The sequence below is a fragment of the Hippopotamus amphibius genome, chromosome 6 (assembly GCF_030028045.1).
Source record: "Hippopotamus amphibius kiboko isolate mHipAmp2 chromosome 6, mHipAmp2.hap2, whole genome shotgun sequence".
Taxonomy (NCBI): Eukaryota; Metazoa; Chordata; class Mammalia; order Artiodactyla; family Hippopotamidae; genus Hippopotamus; species Hippopotamus amphibius.
In genome coordinates, this window is record NC_080191.1 from 89255511 (window position 1) to 89273298 (window position 17788).

The 17788-nt window shown below is 33.2% G+C and overlaps 1 protein-coding gene across 1 annotated transcript in view; it reads left to right on the forward strand.

Moving 5' to 3' along the window:
- EYS (eyes shut homolog) overlaps positions 1-17788 on the forward strand; it is a 1676468-nt gene that overhangs the window by 170316 nt on the left and 1488364 nt on the right. The window contains exon 9 of the mRNA XM_057737776.1: positions 2413-2673. Within this exon, the coding sequence (XP_057593759.1) occupies positions 2413-2673 (261 nt within the window). The remainder of the gene's footprint in view (positions 1-2412; positions 2674-17788) is intronic.

Below are 17788 nucleotides of genomic sequence, written 5' to 3' on the forward strand. Positions count from 1 at the left end.
TTGTCCTTTGAATACTTGGCAAGGGATACTTGAAAATCATAACACTTTAGACCAAAGATTATTGGTATATATTAGATATCATTCTCACCTAAACAAGTTCTTTTTCTTATGTCTTATATGTGCATATATGCAATATCTGAAGGAATAAATGTGATATACTATATAATGCATAATCATTAAAATTGCATCTCATAATCCACATTACCTAAGGTGATAACTACCATATAAAGAAGACCCAAGAATATTTGTTCAATACAGTTAATAAATAACTGAAGTAGTCAAAAAGATGTGAGCATATAAAATAAAGACAAGCTAAAAACCAGTATCTAACTTCAGTAAAAAATGTTTCTCCTCTGTTGATAGCCAATCTGGCTCTCACCATTAAACCTACAGACATTTCAAATACATTTACATGAAACACAGACTATATTTCACAATTATCTTGCAGTAGAGAAAACCACATTAAAATCTACTAGAAAGTATAGGCTAAATTGAAATTATCATAGGAATTAATTTTGTGTGCATGTTGTTAAAACAAAATCTCATCAGGATTTTCAAAATCATTGAAATCTATACTTAAATAATGTTAAATGACTCAATGAATTTCATTCATGTACTCAAAAAATATAGATATTTAAAAATTCCAATATAGTTTTTAAAGGATTATATGAGAAATACTTGGCATTGCCCTTCATCTACATCTTAGACGAATAATTGTACTGAGTGAAAAATTGAGTCTGAATAATCCATTATGTGTAATAGTATACACATGCACCTACAATACTGAATAATCTGTTGTGTGTAATAGTATACACACAAAAAATATTGAATAGTCCATTATGTGTAACAGTACACACATGTAAAATATTGAACAGTCCATTATATGTAATAGTAAACACACATACACACACAATATATATCATAATACTCCTCCTACTTCATTATCCCACCATGTAAGATTAGATTAATTTCCTCTTTTAAGAATTCCAGAATAGTTGTACTTAATCCAATCACAGAGATAATGTAATAATCTACTTGTCACCTTCCCCTGCATATTCTGAGTGTCTTTCCAGCACCTCATTTGTTTATTCAATCATTACACATTGAACAAGTTTTCTTGGGTCATCTCTCTGTGCTAGGAACTGGCACATACTAGCATATATGCTGGCAATAGGAATTCAGAGGGAACAAGACAGCCATTCAGAGCACTTACACTATAGGCAATTGGAGGACTGAGATACTCAAGCATTTGCAGTAAAACCTATGAGTGTTATAGGAAGGTAAGCAGAGGGTACCTTCCCTGAGGTAAGGCCAGAAATGTGTTTACCTCAGTAATAACTGATTTAGGTCAATGCCAATCACATAGACCATGCAATCACATACTTATGGAATGAATACAGGAATGAATGAATGAATACTATCAACAGAATCTAGTATTAATTAAAAACCTACTATTGTTTGGCATGAGATTAAATATTTCAAACTTGTTTTGTGCTGGATCACCTGTCAATAGTGATGCCATTGTCTGGGAATGCCCAGGGCCATCACCTGGCCTGCACTACCTGTGGCAGCTACCAGGGACATTTCCCCAGCTGGAGCCAATGTTGCCACAGGACTGGCCCTTGTGGTTTTTATCTTGGTTGTGATATGCACCTCAGCAGTAACTGTCAGAGAACTTTGACAAAACAGGTTTTAACACCAGGGATTGTGGAGGAGGGTACATGGTACCCCTGGGACCACACAGCAAGGTTGCCTCTCACTTAAAGAGACAGAGCAGACCTGGGGTTCTGCCTTTATGGGGTGGAGGATTTCAGGGTTCATTCTATTGGTGAATTTAAAATGTGAAAGTGGGAATTAAAGAGCAGGAAGGGAAAACAGGGTCCCACAAGAGGTTACTTATCAAGGTCAAGCAGGGCTTTCTAAAAAGGGGAACTTCATGGGTGGGACAGCTTGTTTTTTTATCTAGTCATGTAGCCTGCAGTGTGTTTATTTAAGATGAATATCTTTGAAATGAATGCCTTGGCAACCAAAAACTTAACTTCAGGCACTTATACTAATATCAAAAACTGTCATAATTTTCAGGCACTCACGCTAGAAAACTTTACAGCACATTATTGCAAAAATCCTGACACACACACACTCCATCATTTCGCCTCAGCAGGTCACATAGGAATTAAGTGGCATGACCCATGCTTGAGTCTAGATCTGCCTATTGCCAAAATTCTTTTCAAGCATCATTCTGCATGATAAGCAAAATGAAATTTTGCCAAGAAAGGACACTTTCTACAAGAATATTTTAAATGTACACCCCGCAACCTTCTTTAATATATTCTCATCCTATGGATTTACATAAATATGCAATAAACATTTAAACATGTTAAATTACATGACTATTTTTTCTTTTCTTTTCAGATGCAGCTGTTCTCTTGGTCACATATTTAGAGTCTGTATTCTCAATGTTGATGATTACTTAGGAAACCAGAGTACATCAGTGCACAGCCTCTGCCTGGTCCATTTGCACACCTGCAATTGTAGCTGTCTGCAAAGATATGAAAGACACATCTGTGAAATTGAAACCGCAGAAGGTAAATCTGTGCGCTGCAAAAGTGGAACAACAGGTACACATTTAAGTGGCTATTCCTTTGGCAAATATGTCCCAGCATTTACAGACAAGTATGTCCTGAGAAATCAAATTGTCTAGTGGATAATGCGGTTAATACATTTATTTAACATATTTCAAATGTGTTTAATGATTGGTATTGTAGCCTCCTTTCTCATTTGGCAAAGTGAAAATATCTTCACTTGGAATAATAGGATTGCTTCTTTGGGCAATTACATTGCTGACTGCACAGCTTTGGCTCATGTAGATGAGGTTAATAAGCCCAGGCTGTACCACTGAGAGTGAAATGTATATGTCAAAGTTCTGAAGAGAAAACAGGCAACCATAACCTCCCAATAATTGTGCCTAAACAGCTTCAGTTCCCCCTTCAACCTCCTGTTTAGCTGCCTAAGCAAATCCAGTGCCAATTTTTTCCTGGTTTAAAAACAAAACTTCAATTCAGTACTTCTGAGGTCAGTTTAATGCTCTCACGTTAATAAGATTAAAAAATAAAACATAAAATCACAACCATTCTATATTATCTGTAAAAGAGGACAAGATTCACAGTGGCTAAGTAGTAAAAAGACAGCTTTTGATATTAAAATATCAAAGATTAAACATTCAAATTTATGTTATTTGAGATTTTATGCTTGGTCTTATACTGAAGTGATTGTTCATAATACATTCAAAACTTATTTATTATAATTGCCTTATAAAAATCAGTACAGAGGCAACACAGGAAGAAAATATAACTGTCACTTTTAAATCACACCTAACTTTAAGTAAAACAATGAAAAAAAGTTTTATGCTGTTTGAGATCCCATTTAATGAAGTAGACCCAACTCTAGAAGTTATTTGGATTTCCATATTAAAATGAAAAAATATTTTTCCTATTCAATGTTTAAAGTAATATGTTGAAGCTTTTGGTGGCAATTTAAAAAGATAAGTCCTAAGAATGGAAATGGTGATATCATTGGAATAACCTGGCCATCCATGTTAGTTTTTTAAAGATGAAAACATATTTGAGTGCACAAATTCTGGTAAGCTTGCTAAAAAGTTGGTCCCATTACTTCTTATTTCACATTTCAAACATGTTCTTAGTAAAAATAAGATAGCATAAAATATGCTAGTGTTATTGAAATAGTTGTATCTGACAGGAAAAAACATACATATAATCATCTGTCGGTATCTTTCAAAATTTGGCAAAAATATAATGTTAACCAGCAAATTATACATAAAATAGAATAAAAAATGAAATTTACCTCTTCTTAATATCATTACTAACAGAAAATGTCATTTGGTATTTTCTTAATTTATTTGTGTACATATGTACACAAATATACACACATGTATGTACACACATATATGTACACCTATATATGTACACCTACATATATATGTACACAAATATAATCAATGAGCAATCTACTATTTTATATTTCAAGACTGAATATTACAGTTATCCATTATATGATCAGTAAGTATGTATTTTGTATACATTTTTCACATAGTTTAACCACACTTTACATAGCACTTACCATTGGTATATAATAAAAATAATTCATATGACTCACTTCCCAGCTGGGAATAAAAAACATTCCATACCCATTTGATTGTTTTTCCAATCTGAAACACAAAGTTGTATCTGATTTTGATTTTCATTTCTTGGAGTAATAAAAAATTTTGAGTATTTACAATTTGAAATTATCTTTGGGATATTTTTTACAGGCTTTTCATCAAATTTTTTTCTTCTGGGAACTGTATCTTTCCTTATTACAGTTTTTTATAATTTAAAGACAGTTTCACTTATCTCTTTCCAGGGAGATAACAGTATTATCTGTGAATAAGCATAGATTTTTTAAATTTACTGAATTGGTTTTATGATACTGTTTGGTCAAATTTCTAGGATTAAGTACAATGCTAGTGATAACAGTGGCCATCTTCTTGATCCTGAATTTCATGGGAATTTAGGTCACCCTGCCATGTGGTGTTGGCTTGATATTATGTAGATAAAAAATAAGGTGGAAACTTTCCATTTCCAATATAAAACATTTTAAATAGAAATAAAAGGGGAAGTAATAACATGGCACAATAGCCATTTATAGAGTAACATTTATTTACTTTTATAATTTTTCAATACTTCTATACAGATACAATAGCGGATTTTATGTGTACTTTATTTACTTTTAAAATATGTAGTTAACAACTTTCATTTTTTGCTTGCATTTTACTATGTTGAGGGACATTCAGGAATGCACCAGCTCCACAATGTCACAGCCCTTTTTTCTATGGGGAAAACTAAAATCTTTCTTTCATTTTTCAATGTTTAAAGTGAGTGAATGAAAAACTTTCAGGAACAGGTGGGTTAAGGCTACTTCAACTCTCCTGGCTGTGCCTGTCCTAGGAGGGTCATCCAGTTGACTGAGTGATAGATGGTCAGTTCCCACCACTGTGAACGGCTTCTGTTCTGATCTGCAGAACTGTCTCCCCTCATTACTTTATAAATTAAAGGGGTCTGCTTTTTTTTAATTAATTTATTTATTTATTATTTTTTGGGGGTACACCAAATTCAATCATCTGTTTTTATATACATATTCCCGTATTCCCTCCCTTCCTTGACTCCCCCTCCCCTTAAGCCACCCCCCCCTCCCCATCCCAGTCCTCTAAGGCATCTTCCATCCTCGAGTTGAACTCCCTTTGTTATACAACAACTTCCCACTGACTATCTATTTTACAGTTGGTAGTATATATATGTCTGTGCTACTCTCTCACTTCGTCTCAGCTTCCCCTTCACCCCCCACCCCCTCCCAAAGCTCGAGTTCTCCAGTCCACTCTCTGTATCTAAAAATGGTACTGATGAACTCAGTGACAAGAACAAGGATGCAGATACAGGGGTCTGCTTTTTTAAAGATACATTTTATAATTTGTTTCAGTCAGTGAATAAACATGAACTAGTAAAAGTACAGTTGAGCAATGTGACCCCATGATGTCTCCAGCAGCAGTAGGACATTCTGAGAAGGGGCTACAGGAATTACCACACAGAGAACTTGACCTGCAGTGACCCACCCAATACCTTTCCCTGTCGCCCCGTGGTGAGGATGGCTTGTTCTGAAGGGCACTTCAAGGTCACAGCTCCTCTTTTGCTTTGTGCTTCATCTCCCACAAACCAGTTGTTTTGTCCCATTCTGACCATCACTCCCTGAAATTTTATGTATTTCCAGAAATTTGTTTTCAGTCTTAGAGTTTTGTACCTATTTTACACAAAGAAGTGGAAAACTCTTCTTACTCTGTACCCTGAAATACTTAAAATAAAATGGTTTGAAAGGTTGAAAGAATTCCTTAGGGTTTGCTAACAGTCAACAAAATAATTATTTCTGCTTATTACTCTTAGGAAGGTTAGTTATTTTATACATTTCTTAACACTTTCCAGGACTTTATTGAGTCAGTTTACTAATTTACATGACTTGAGATAATTATTAATATCATTGGCATTTTAAAAATAATTTTATCTAAATGTTTATTTAATTGTATTCTGATTTTTATATGCATTTGTGTTTTCTAATTAGAATAGCTAGAGTTTTATACAATTATTGCTATTTTCAAGGAACTTATCTGGATATTTAACAATTTTCAAGTTTTTTTCTGCTTTTTTAATACAAAATACAGTTAATTATAGAACTCCTTTCTCTAGTTTTACTAAACTTTACAATGTCTTGCTCTTTGCTTTCTTTAATTTTTATGTATTTGTTAACCCTTAGTTAATTTACAAATTAACAAATTTTCTTTGTTATTTGATAATACAAAATTGGGGGCTAGAGATATTACTCTGGGTATTCTTTGTTATATTCTAGAAATTTGATATGCATTCTTTGCAGTGTTTTCTAAGTAGACTGTTATTTCATGTTTGATTTCCAATTTCATCCATGAGTCAATATGGCATTTTAAGTTATTCTTTCTAAGTTACTTGGCAATTTTGTTTATTCTTTGGTTATTAATTTCCAGTTACTGCATCCTTAACACAGAACAGGGTCATCGATAATTGCTCTTTGGTATATTTCTTCTTTTATTTTGAAAGTATATAAAGAAGTGAAGTCATCTTTTTACAATTTTGCCAGCTGTAGAGGATTACAAGTGGCTACTGGGGGTCTGAAGCGAAAGAGGCTAAGAAGCATCTCTACAATCGAGCAGAAACAGTCCTGTCAGTTGTTAGTAGTTCATGCATTGAGGATGAGAATAGGAGTGTTGGCTTCATATGACTTACCTGCTGTGACTGGCTTAGCTTATCACAATTCTTGCAAGAATAATACTTGGACATTTGGACATAATACATCAATCCATGGTCTGTGATTATTATTTAAAACTTCCTTTTCTATGATTTACTTATCAGGTTTGGGAGAAGAGTAGTCTCAAGAGCTTAACATAAAAAGATTTTTAGGTGCCATTTCAGATGTAACAAATTCAAATATTTGGAATAGTATTCAAGAACAAAAATGTTTCAGTTTGTATATTGGACTCTGATGTGTCTTTGATGGAATGATTCTCCTATATTTCTTCATAGATGTAAACATACACATAAACATAAATGTGTTTACATATATACACTCAGTATGATTAAGTTAGGGACCCTCATTACAATTATTTCTTAATAAGTTCCACCTAGTTTTTCCAAAATTTTGTCTTTTTTACTTGATCTTTGCCATTTAGAATATGTTCAAAAATCTTCAGTTTGTCTTATAATCCATATTATTGTAAAATATACATATTTTCTCATTTAATACCTTTTTATGAGATACTCCTTTATCTAACATTATTTTTGCCTTTTTCTTCTGTATGTAGATTTTACTCCATATTTAGCATAATCATTTTGTATCTGGGTTTAAATATACCTCACTATTTGATTTACATTTGTTTCATCCATCCTCAGTTACATTTTCTCTCTTTTCTTATATTCTTTTGGGTGGATTAATATATTGTCATTCCATTTCCCCATATTAATTGATATTTACACACACTTTCACTGCTCTTCACATGCTTATCATATGGGTTATAACCTTTATAGTTAGCTTACCATATATTAACAAAAATTAGTACTTGTACCACATTCCAGACCATAGACAGACCTTAACCTTTTTAACCACATCTAACTCTCTCTAGATATGTGCATATTTTGCATATGTTGTTCTGCATATATTCAAAACTGTTCAAGACATTATTATTGTTATCATTTTATACACCCAATACATATCTAGACTTGCTCACATTGTGCCATTTTATTGCTTTTATTTCTTTTCTGTATCTCCAAGCCTCCAACAGGTTTCTTTTACCAAACCTATAATAATCACTATTTAGAATATCCTTTTCAGCATTTCTGCTGTGATGAATTCTCCATTTTCTTACTTTTCTGAATGCAGTTTTATTTCACTTTTATACTTAAAAGATTTTTACTGTAAGGGATGAGTAAATGAGTTGAAGGAAGGAACTATAACTACAAGTTAAATATCTTTGCAGTAATATATTTAAAGATGTATGTCTGTCTATATTGCATATATATATATACACATAAAGGTATATGAATGTATCTGTCATCTATAGGTCTATTCATTGATCTGTCTATCCATCCTATGATATTGTTAGTCTTGTAATATATTTGACTCCTGTTTATCAGCTCCTACTTTTTATTTTATAAAGTATATCACAGCACAGAGAATTTAGCAAAAAGCTCAGACAATGGAGATATCAAATGTTTCACACAGTTTACTCCACAACTTGAGCCAGTCACTCCAGGTGTCTGCTTATAGAATTCCATCACATGTAAGTTTGAGGCTCCTGTATACTGATTATGTTCTGAGAAGCAGAAAATGGGTATGGGGTCAAAATATTCAACAAATCAAAAACTTCAATTATTTTAAGATAATTATTCTCCCATAACAATTTCATTTTATTTAGCAAAGACTACATATGTACTTCTTTTAATAACATACCACTCTGCTCTCTGACTGGCTGAAATACAGGGAATAATATTGGGAATAATAGCTCTGCTTACATTAATCCCTGGACACTTGCTTACTGAGGCCTAAGGTAACCACACAGGAGCAATAGAAACATATTCGAGAGGTAACAATAAAGCAAAGGCTATGGGGAAAAGGACAGATGTCCTTCACACTAGGAGATGCTTCTCTCTCCTTTGAAGGTTTATATTTAAACTTCTTCTAAAAAAGACAAAAAAAAAAACATAGTTAAAGAGAAAATATATGACTTTTAAAAAGACAAAGGAATTGTAGCCTAACTGAAAGTAGCCTGTGTTATTATGGTTGGAGGGCAGTACATTTTCTTTCAATTCTGATTTCATTTTAAATTGTGGTTTCCCATAAGTCATTAAAATGCAAAATCTATACAAAACAATGTTTGCATAATTATAAAATAATTTACTAAATGTTGCATTTCAGGAGGAAAAAGGTTATGTGCAGGGATTTAATTAGCGATCTGGCAACACAGAATATGCAGCATTGGTTCTAATTGTGTGCACATCTGGGATTTCCTCGCAAAGAACTAGGTTCCTAAAGGTCAAATGTTTATATCAAAGTATTATAAAATAACCATCTTGTAATAAGGAGGATGAACAGCTTTTCATCAGAAGTAATGCAAATTAACTTTCCAAGACAAACGACCCGATATATTCATCTTATATGTGAGACATTTGTATGGATATATGTATCGTTTATGTTGAGCTCCTTTGTACACGGTGGAGTATTCCAAAGAAAATGGCCGTAAAAATATAAGCATGAACATCACTGACTCTGGGCCAAATTAGCTAAAGGAGAAATGGCCTTTGGTCCTGTTTCAACCAGAGATGGTAATGTCTATAAAGCACCTTACTTATTTTTCAATTTTCCTTTATATCGGTTGGCATTCTATTTCCCCTTTGTCTACTTGCCTGAATTGCTGTGATGAGTTATTGAAGGGATCTTGAGCTTCCTGAGAGAAATCCAGCACATTAACAGAATGTGGTTAATATTACTAGAATATAAGACTCTTTGAGTTCTTCCAGGCTTTAATTTCATTTTTTTTGCATTTTCCCAGTGAAATAACCAGCAATAAACTGGGTAACAAACCAGCTGCCATCCAAACAAAGAAAACACAAAACTATGAAACTCTACTTAAATATCAAAAAACACAAGACCACAAAGAATTTAAACTGTGGTTCCCAATTTTAATGTGAAACTACCCAACATAAATAGGACACATTATCATTGATAACTTATTTTGATATTTTTCTTTTCTTTTCATTTAAAGCAGTTTTAGTTCTTTCAAAGAAAGAATTATTACTGCTTGTTAGGTAGGATTTTTTGTATGTTTTCATTTCAATGAATCTTAAGGACATCAGTAATATAGTTTTATCAATATTAAAGACATTGTATGGTAACTTTTGAAGCTATATGTGTATTTCCATGAGTTTCTGGGCCCTAATTTTTAATTTAAAGAAAGTAGAAGCTCACTTTTTTAATTCAGTGAAGACTCTCTCAGCGTGTAGTCAATAATTTTGCCTGTGGAATTAGAGAACATAATATTTGATCTGAGCCTTGAAGGATGAAGGGGGTGAAACTGAGATTTAAAAGGCCCTGTGAAAGGCAAGGTACCCATAAACAAGAAACAACAAGTGACAGCAAGATGCCTATATTTGGCAGAGATTGAGGTAATCCCCCACAGCTTCACTGCTGATGTGAAAGTGTGAAACATGCACACTGTACAGTACTTTCAACCATTAAGCAACTGTGAGTAAATGGAAACAGAGGTTGAGATAAATGTGTATTTTATTTTATATAGGTTTAGGTATGAAAATGACATTGTTCCAATTAGAACAATGATATTTTCTGTTTATAATATTTTGTATTTTCTAAATTGATATTTTCTGTGTTTATAATGTCAGCGGGCATAATAAGAAAGTGGTTAGGAAGAGTGTTTGAGGTGTTCAGAGTTTCTGTTTTACCACCTGTTGCCTTGCTATCCCAGGAAGCATTAATTGTCCAGGCAGCCTAAGGATGGGTAGAGGCCAAAGCAGCCAGTGACAAATAATATGGTCACCATCCAAAATATTGATAAATACTGTGTGAGTTCCAGCCATACCTGGGAAGTTTTCGTTCCTGTTTTTTTTTTTTTTTCTGCATATCATTATACTTTAAATGATGTAGTTCTCAAATTGCATTCTCTTTCAATCAGGTACTGCATTACTTCTGCACTCATAATGTAACTTGATAAGCCAGTAATATTCTGCATATGTGTAGTCAGGGAATTTCCTTTTATTTAATAATTTCCCTATGGGTAGACACTGCATAATTTCTTTATATTTTTGTAGTTTTCTAATTTCTCTGAAAATTGTAGTCTGCTGCTACATTAAATAAACAAGCTTCCAAAGCTACTGAAGGAAAGTGCAAGTCCAAAATAATCATTTTTATGAATAGAAGATAACAGGGCTTTTCTTGCTGTCAGGGCACTTCTTAAGAGATTTCTAATCTGCACAAGCTTCAAAAATGCTGACTAAATCTAAAAGTATTATAAAACAGCGGCCAAAATTTTAACAGAGGGAAAATATTTTGTTTTTGTATACTTCAGGAAATGATGTGGCTTCTCTATCTTCTGTTATTTGGCTGCAACTTAAAGGTAATCCTGGACTGGTTTCATGAATAAGAAATTCATACCTTTAAATTTAAATTCTGTAAAAAAAAAAAAAAAAGGCAACTAATCACAATAAAAATAACAATGAAATGATTGCAGTCTTATTTCAGAGATCCAAACAAAAAAAGTATCAGAAAATGACACAGACATTATACCTTATCTTCCAATTTGTCCTTTTGTTGTTTTAAATTCATCTTTATAAAAGATATCCAAGGGTTGCAATAATTTTTCAAACTACCTTTATCTTTAGTGTTTATATAGGAATGTAGAGTTTCAGAAATCACTTTGAAATGCTTTTCTTTTCAGGGAGTACATTAATGTTAGTGAGATCTTTAAGCAGAAAAATAAAGGTTGACAATAGGAATCTGTGTCATATAGAAGATTTGGCAGAGAGAAGTTTTTCCAATTTACTCAGACCTAAGGCACACCCAGAAAGCATCAAATGCCTATAGTGAGCATACACAAGTTAAAAAGAGAGAAAAAAAAAGTTTAACCTGCTTTTCAAAATAACACTTCACTGCATTTTCATTTAATTAGGAATAGAATATCTCCTACTATATGAATGCTAGACAACTAAAGGTGAATTAGTATAATATGTTATGATGAACTACAGAGTAATCCATATTTATTGCTTCATAAACAATCTGTCAATGTTAGGCATTAGATGTGCCCAAACAAAATAACGTATCATCTATCTATTCATTCATCCATCCATCTACCAACCTATCTATAGGTTCCATATATTTATGCTTCCATAAATGTACTTGTTACTGAGTCCAAGCTTATACTGCTTGTTGTACAACAGGCCAATAAATCTGGAGACAGGGTGTTTGGGCATGGGATAGTGACTTTATTCAGAAAGCCAGCAGACTGAGAAGATGATGGAGTGGTGTCCCAAAGAGCCATCTTCCCAGAGCTGGAATTCAAGCTTCTTTTATACTAAAAGGAGGGGGGGGGATGTGGTTGGTTGCAAACTTCCTGGTGCCAGCCAGACATCCTCCCCTCAGGGGATGTGAAAATCCTTTGCTCTTGCACTGTCCTCATGGGCCTGATCATGGTGTTCCTGTAAACCTCCAACCAGACGAATGTTATTTTCTGTTCTGCAATTTTTTTTATCTCTATATGAATGAAAAGTGTTACCTTTAAAAATCAAGCCTGGGAGATAAAGCCTTGAGAATGGGCTATCATGTATACATCAGACTACAGGCAACATTCTTTTACAAAGGCTCAGAACCAGCATGACTAAGCACAGGCAACAGAGCACAAAGGTCAGAGCTAAAGAAACAGATTTAATATAGAGTCAGGTTTGTTCTTCTCTTAACATATTTATTTAGCTTGGCACAAGGTATCAAATAAAATAAGGTGACAGAGATTAATTACACATGTAAAGCCAGTTAGTAGTTATGCCTTTCATATTTGTACACCAAATATGAATGATGAATACAGTTATATTGGCAGAATTAAAACTAGTTTTATCTGTAAGCCTAGGTATCTTCAAAGAAGTATAGGTGGGCTCTCATATCATTGATGATGCTAATTATAAGGGGTGCTAACTTTATCAATTTTAATAGAGTTATGAGCACACATGATCAAAATTTCATTTTCAATGTGTTAGTCCCTATTGAGGTCTACTTAATAGATAGCTGCTGTCTTTTTAAATCAACTTCAAGAGAAGTATAGTATCTTCTTTAATGTAAGTGAAAATAGAGCTTATTATTGAAAATGAAATGGCAGAAGCCAGGATTTCCATATAAACTATTTTTAGCAGATTGAAAACCATGAAATTTGGCTAGATTTCTCTTTGAGAACATGAATTTTACCCAGCAGTCATTATCCTTCATGACGTCTGTGACTGTAGGAGGCACAGCCCATGATATGAACTTGGCCAGAGGCACAGGCAGGACTCACATCCTCACAGGAAACACTCTGTGTGTTATTTGGGGGTCAGAGATTATCCGTAGCCCCAGATATGTTTCCGCTCTTCTTGGAGTATCTATGCATTGAATGAGCACAAAACATTTGTATCATTGAGTCTACCAAGTAAGACCTTGAAGTGGAGTGGCAAGTGGCAAGAAGATAAAAAACAGAGTTAACCTACCATTTTGTAGGCAACTATTAAGATTGCTTAAGATTTTTCTCATGCATATTAATTCACATAAAATTCAACATAGGGCCCATAAAATTTTGCCACATAGAGGAAGAAAACAATAATATCGAAGTAGGAAAATATACATTTGTACGAGATCTGCTAAAAATTAAAGAATCTAGTTTGACATAATTGTTTTCTTCTGTTAAGAAAAGCATATATACTATGAAAAATAGTTATGAAGACTGAGGGCAAAGTAAGAATAGTCATCTGAATAAACTGTGAGAGTAGTGGAGTTAAAGATGACTACAGGTGAGTAAACTAAATTTCCACTGGAAGCAGTTAGTAGAATTAGTATAAAAGTCAAAATTGTAATGTGAGGAATACATATGGAAGATCTTTACTAAACATAAAGGAAATAGAAAAAACAAGAGAGGTTATTAACAAGTAAGAGACAATGAACTGCTAACATTGATAACTGATATTACTAAGTGAAACCAAAACAAATGCTAAAGAATAATAATTGAAGGTAAAAAGTAAGCCAATTTCTAAGCCATATAAGATATCTAAAATTATAATTTGAAATTGTGAGACCAACATTAATGTACTTAATTGACTATCAGAAGCTTAAAATACTTTTTAAAAATAAAAATAAAGATTGCTATAGAATAAGACTTGTTCTCTTCAAAGTTCACTGCCAAAAAGAGCGGGAAGTACAATATCTATTGACTTTTTTTTAAATATCATGGAATGATGTTTGTCTTTTTTTTATAAATTCATTTATTTATCTCTTCATTTACTTATTTATTGGATGTGTTGAGTCTTTGTTGCTGCGCATGGGCTTTCTCTAGCTGCAGCAAGCAGGGGCTACTCTTCATTGTGGTGTGCAGGCTTCTCATTGTGGTGGCTTCTCTTGTTGTGGAGCATGGGCTCTAGGCACGAGGGCTTCAGTAGTTGTGGCACATGGGCTCAATAGTTGTGGCTCATGAGCTCTAGAGTGCTGGCTCAGTAGTTGTGGCACACGGGCTTAGGTGCTCTGTGGCATGTAGGATCTTCCCATTTGATGGCTCAAACCCATGTCCCCTGCATTGGCAGGTGGATTCCTAACCACTGTGCCACCAGGGAAGTCCCCATATTGACTTTTGACAGAAAAATAAAATTGATTAACAAATAGTTCTGAGGCTATACTTTTACACAGGCAAAGACAAGGAAAATTATAATATATAATATAATTAAATTTTTAATTTTTTTTGAGAATAGGAGAGAAAGAAAAGTCAGTATCACATTGGGTAATTGAAAATGTATTATATTAACATCATGAACTATTTTTAAATAATGTATTTTATAATAGACCATGTCCAGAAATATACAAAATCATTAAGATAAAATTTAGTGTGTGTATGTTTATTTAAATATTTCTAGCTTATCTGCATATAACAACCTTGTATTCTTTGGGTTTTGTTATTTAACCTGAGAAACAAGCAGTTAAAACCAAGTATTGGGACAAACCACCATATCAAAATGGAAGTTTATGTAAAGAATGTATCAATGAGTCTACATGCAACTGCCCTGGGGGTCAGTGTCATATTTAAGAGCACAACTATTAATTGTACAATTTGAATTTTCCCAAGGAATACTTATCCATTGTTTTTTCTTGAAACAACTTTTCTCTGCTTTACATTTTGGTGCCATTAATAGGAAATTATTCATTATTATAAATAATATGCTATAAATTATATAAAAAGAGAAATATTCATGTTCATGAGTAACAATTTTAAGACTGTCTTCACAAGGCTGAATGTACTTATTTGAGGAATGACTTTCCTCAGACTGGTGGAAATGACTACCTTACCATATTGTTGAAGTAAATAAACAAAACATATTCATTATTAAAACCATCACCTGTATTAAATAAAATAGATTTTTGATAGAAAACATTTATGTTACATTTATATGTGTTTAGATGTAAGCACATTTGTGTGTCCAGGCCTTTTATCTACACATAGCAGTGTCACGAGTGACATTTAGTCACTGTGTTCAACAGAGTGTGATACTCATTTCCTGGATGAATTTGCAGGTTCTAGTGATGAGGCGTATTATTTAAAATTTGTTCTCTCGCCCATTACAAAACTAAATTATCTACTTTGTATATGCTTTCATTATTTACCATTCCTTTCCATTTTATAATAGGCCCTAGGTTATGAAATGAATTTAGAATAATAAAATGCCGATGAGGGATGAAATGAATTGATGAGTATACCGTGATCTCGGACAGTTACTCAGTAGGTACAACCATGTAATTATCCTCTTTATGTGGGAGTCTCATTTAAATTTTAAAGGTATTATTTAGATTTATAAATAGCTCCATTTGCTTTATTTTTTAACTTTTATTGAGATACAGTTAACATACAATAAACTGCATATATTTAGAGCGTACAATTTGATATCCCAATATCCCAATTCATTCCCCCCCCAACCCTCCCCACTTTCCCCACTTGGTGTCCATATGTTTGTTCTCTACATCTGTGTCTCTATTTCCACCTTGCAAACTGGTTCATTTGTACCATTTTTCGATAGTCCGCATATATGTGTTAATATATGGTATTTGTTTTTCTCTTTCTGACTCACTTCACATTGTATGACAGTCTCCAAGTCCATCCATGTCTCTAGACATTTGCTTTAAATGAATCTAAATAGTGCCTCTCAAAGACACAATGTATACCCTTAAATAGATCTGGAATGTGGTGTTTTATCGAACACATAGAGATATTTGTATGCAGTACAGAACTATCTATAGAATTCAAAACCACTCTTGCCTTTCCCAAATGGTAATTACATCTTGTGCGTTCAAATTCTTACTAACAAGTAAAAAGATGTAATTTTCTGAGTGAACGAGTTAATGAATTTCTGGTTTGAGATAGGTCACTGAATGTTATGCATGACCCCACTTTCAAGTGGACAATTCATTATATTCAATAGTACATTCATTATTCAATAATTCACTAATGCATTGTTCTCTAATCATTACAGTAGATTATTAAGTGTGTGCTTGACATTGTATGATATGTAATGTCTTGGCAAAAATAATTATAAATTGATGATGACCTGTAATACTAGAATTCCTTGGCTACAAGACATACAAACCCTCCTGTATACTTTAAGCACAGGTAAGTTACTGGAAAGGTATAATGAGCTACCAGAATTTACAGAAAGCCTAGGGGAAAACACCTGGGCACTGTTTAGGACCAAGTCAGGTGCTGAGACCCATGGACTGGACACAGGACAGGTTGCAGGACAGGAGCAGTCTACCTTTTCTTTGCACCTCATCATCAGAAACACAGCCTGGGAGGGACCCTCTCTCTGACTGTAGAGCTTAATCCACTGGCCATGGGAGGACATGCCTCTGATGTGGTCTCAGCAGATCACATTCAACTGGAAGAGATAAGTCCTCAAGATAATGTAGGAGTGATGTTGAGAGGGGCTCTAGAGGGCTTCATAGCCAGAAAACAGCAAATGTTTTTATACTGGTAAAACAACTGTGTTTAATTAGTATGTCAAATTAAATTTAACAGAGCTAAAGAAAAAAAAGCATTAAAATTTTGCAAGTGAAAAAATTTTGACATTACACTTATTGGAGAAAGAATGCAGTATATATAGATTAGAATAAAAAAATCTTAGACAAACCATGACTTTAAAACTTATAACAGTTTGATTTGAGGCAAATAATTTAATCCTCTCTCCATATTTCTTTATACATAAATGTTTTCGATAAATAATGTTTTATCTATTTTGTTATCATATGAGTATCAAATATAACAGTATGCAATAAAACCTTAAGCACTATGAACACCATAGTTGAGTTGATATTACTTTAAAGTTAGCATGTCACTCTTTTACTGTACATAAAATATCATTTTAGAGTGTTCTGGATTTTTGTTACCTAAGCATTCCTTTACAGAAAAGTGGTGAACCCAGGCACACACATGGATATGGTCTCTGTTTTGTTGTTATTTTTGTGCTCAGCTAGTAAATATTTTGATTACATGTAAAAATTATATCTATAACTATATCTATAGCTTTTCAAAATGCAGAAACTTTAAAAATAATAAATATATTATATATCTCTTATTGAAATATAGAAACTAAAAGTAACCATTAGCTGAGCTTCATTTTTTTGATTCTACAATATAGCAATAGGTAATGTACCATATAGTAATGTAACAGAACCTGAATGATATAGATAAGATTTTCTGTTCTTAAAATGATCTTAATGCATTTTGAAATGTTGTTGTTCTCCATTTTTTAAGGATCAGTGAAGTGCAAAGTTCTCCAAGTCAAAGTAACACTAAAGAATGTTTATAGTACTCAGTAACTCTAAGACTTAGATTAAGTAAAAGTTCTCAGATTTTAGGTAGGAGAAAGTAAATAGA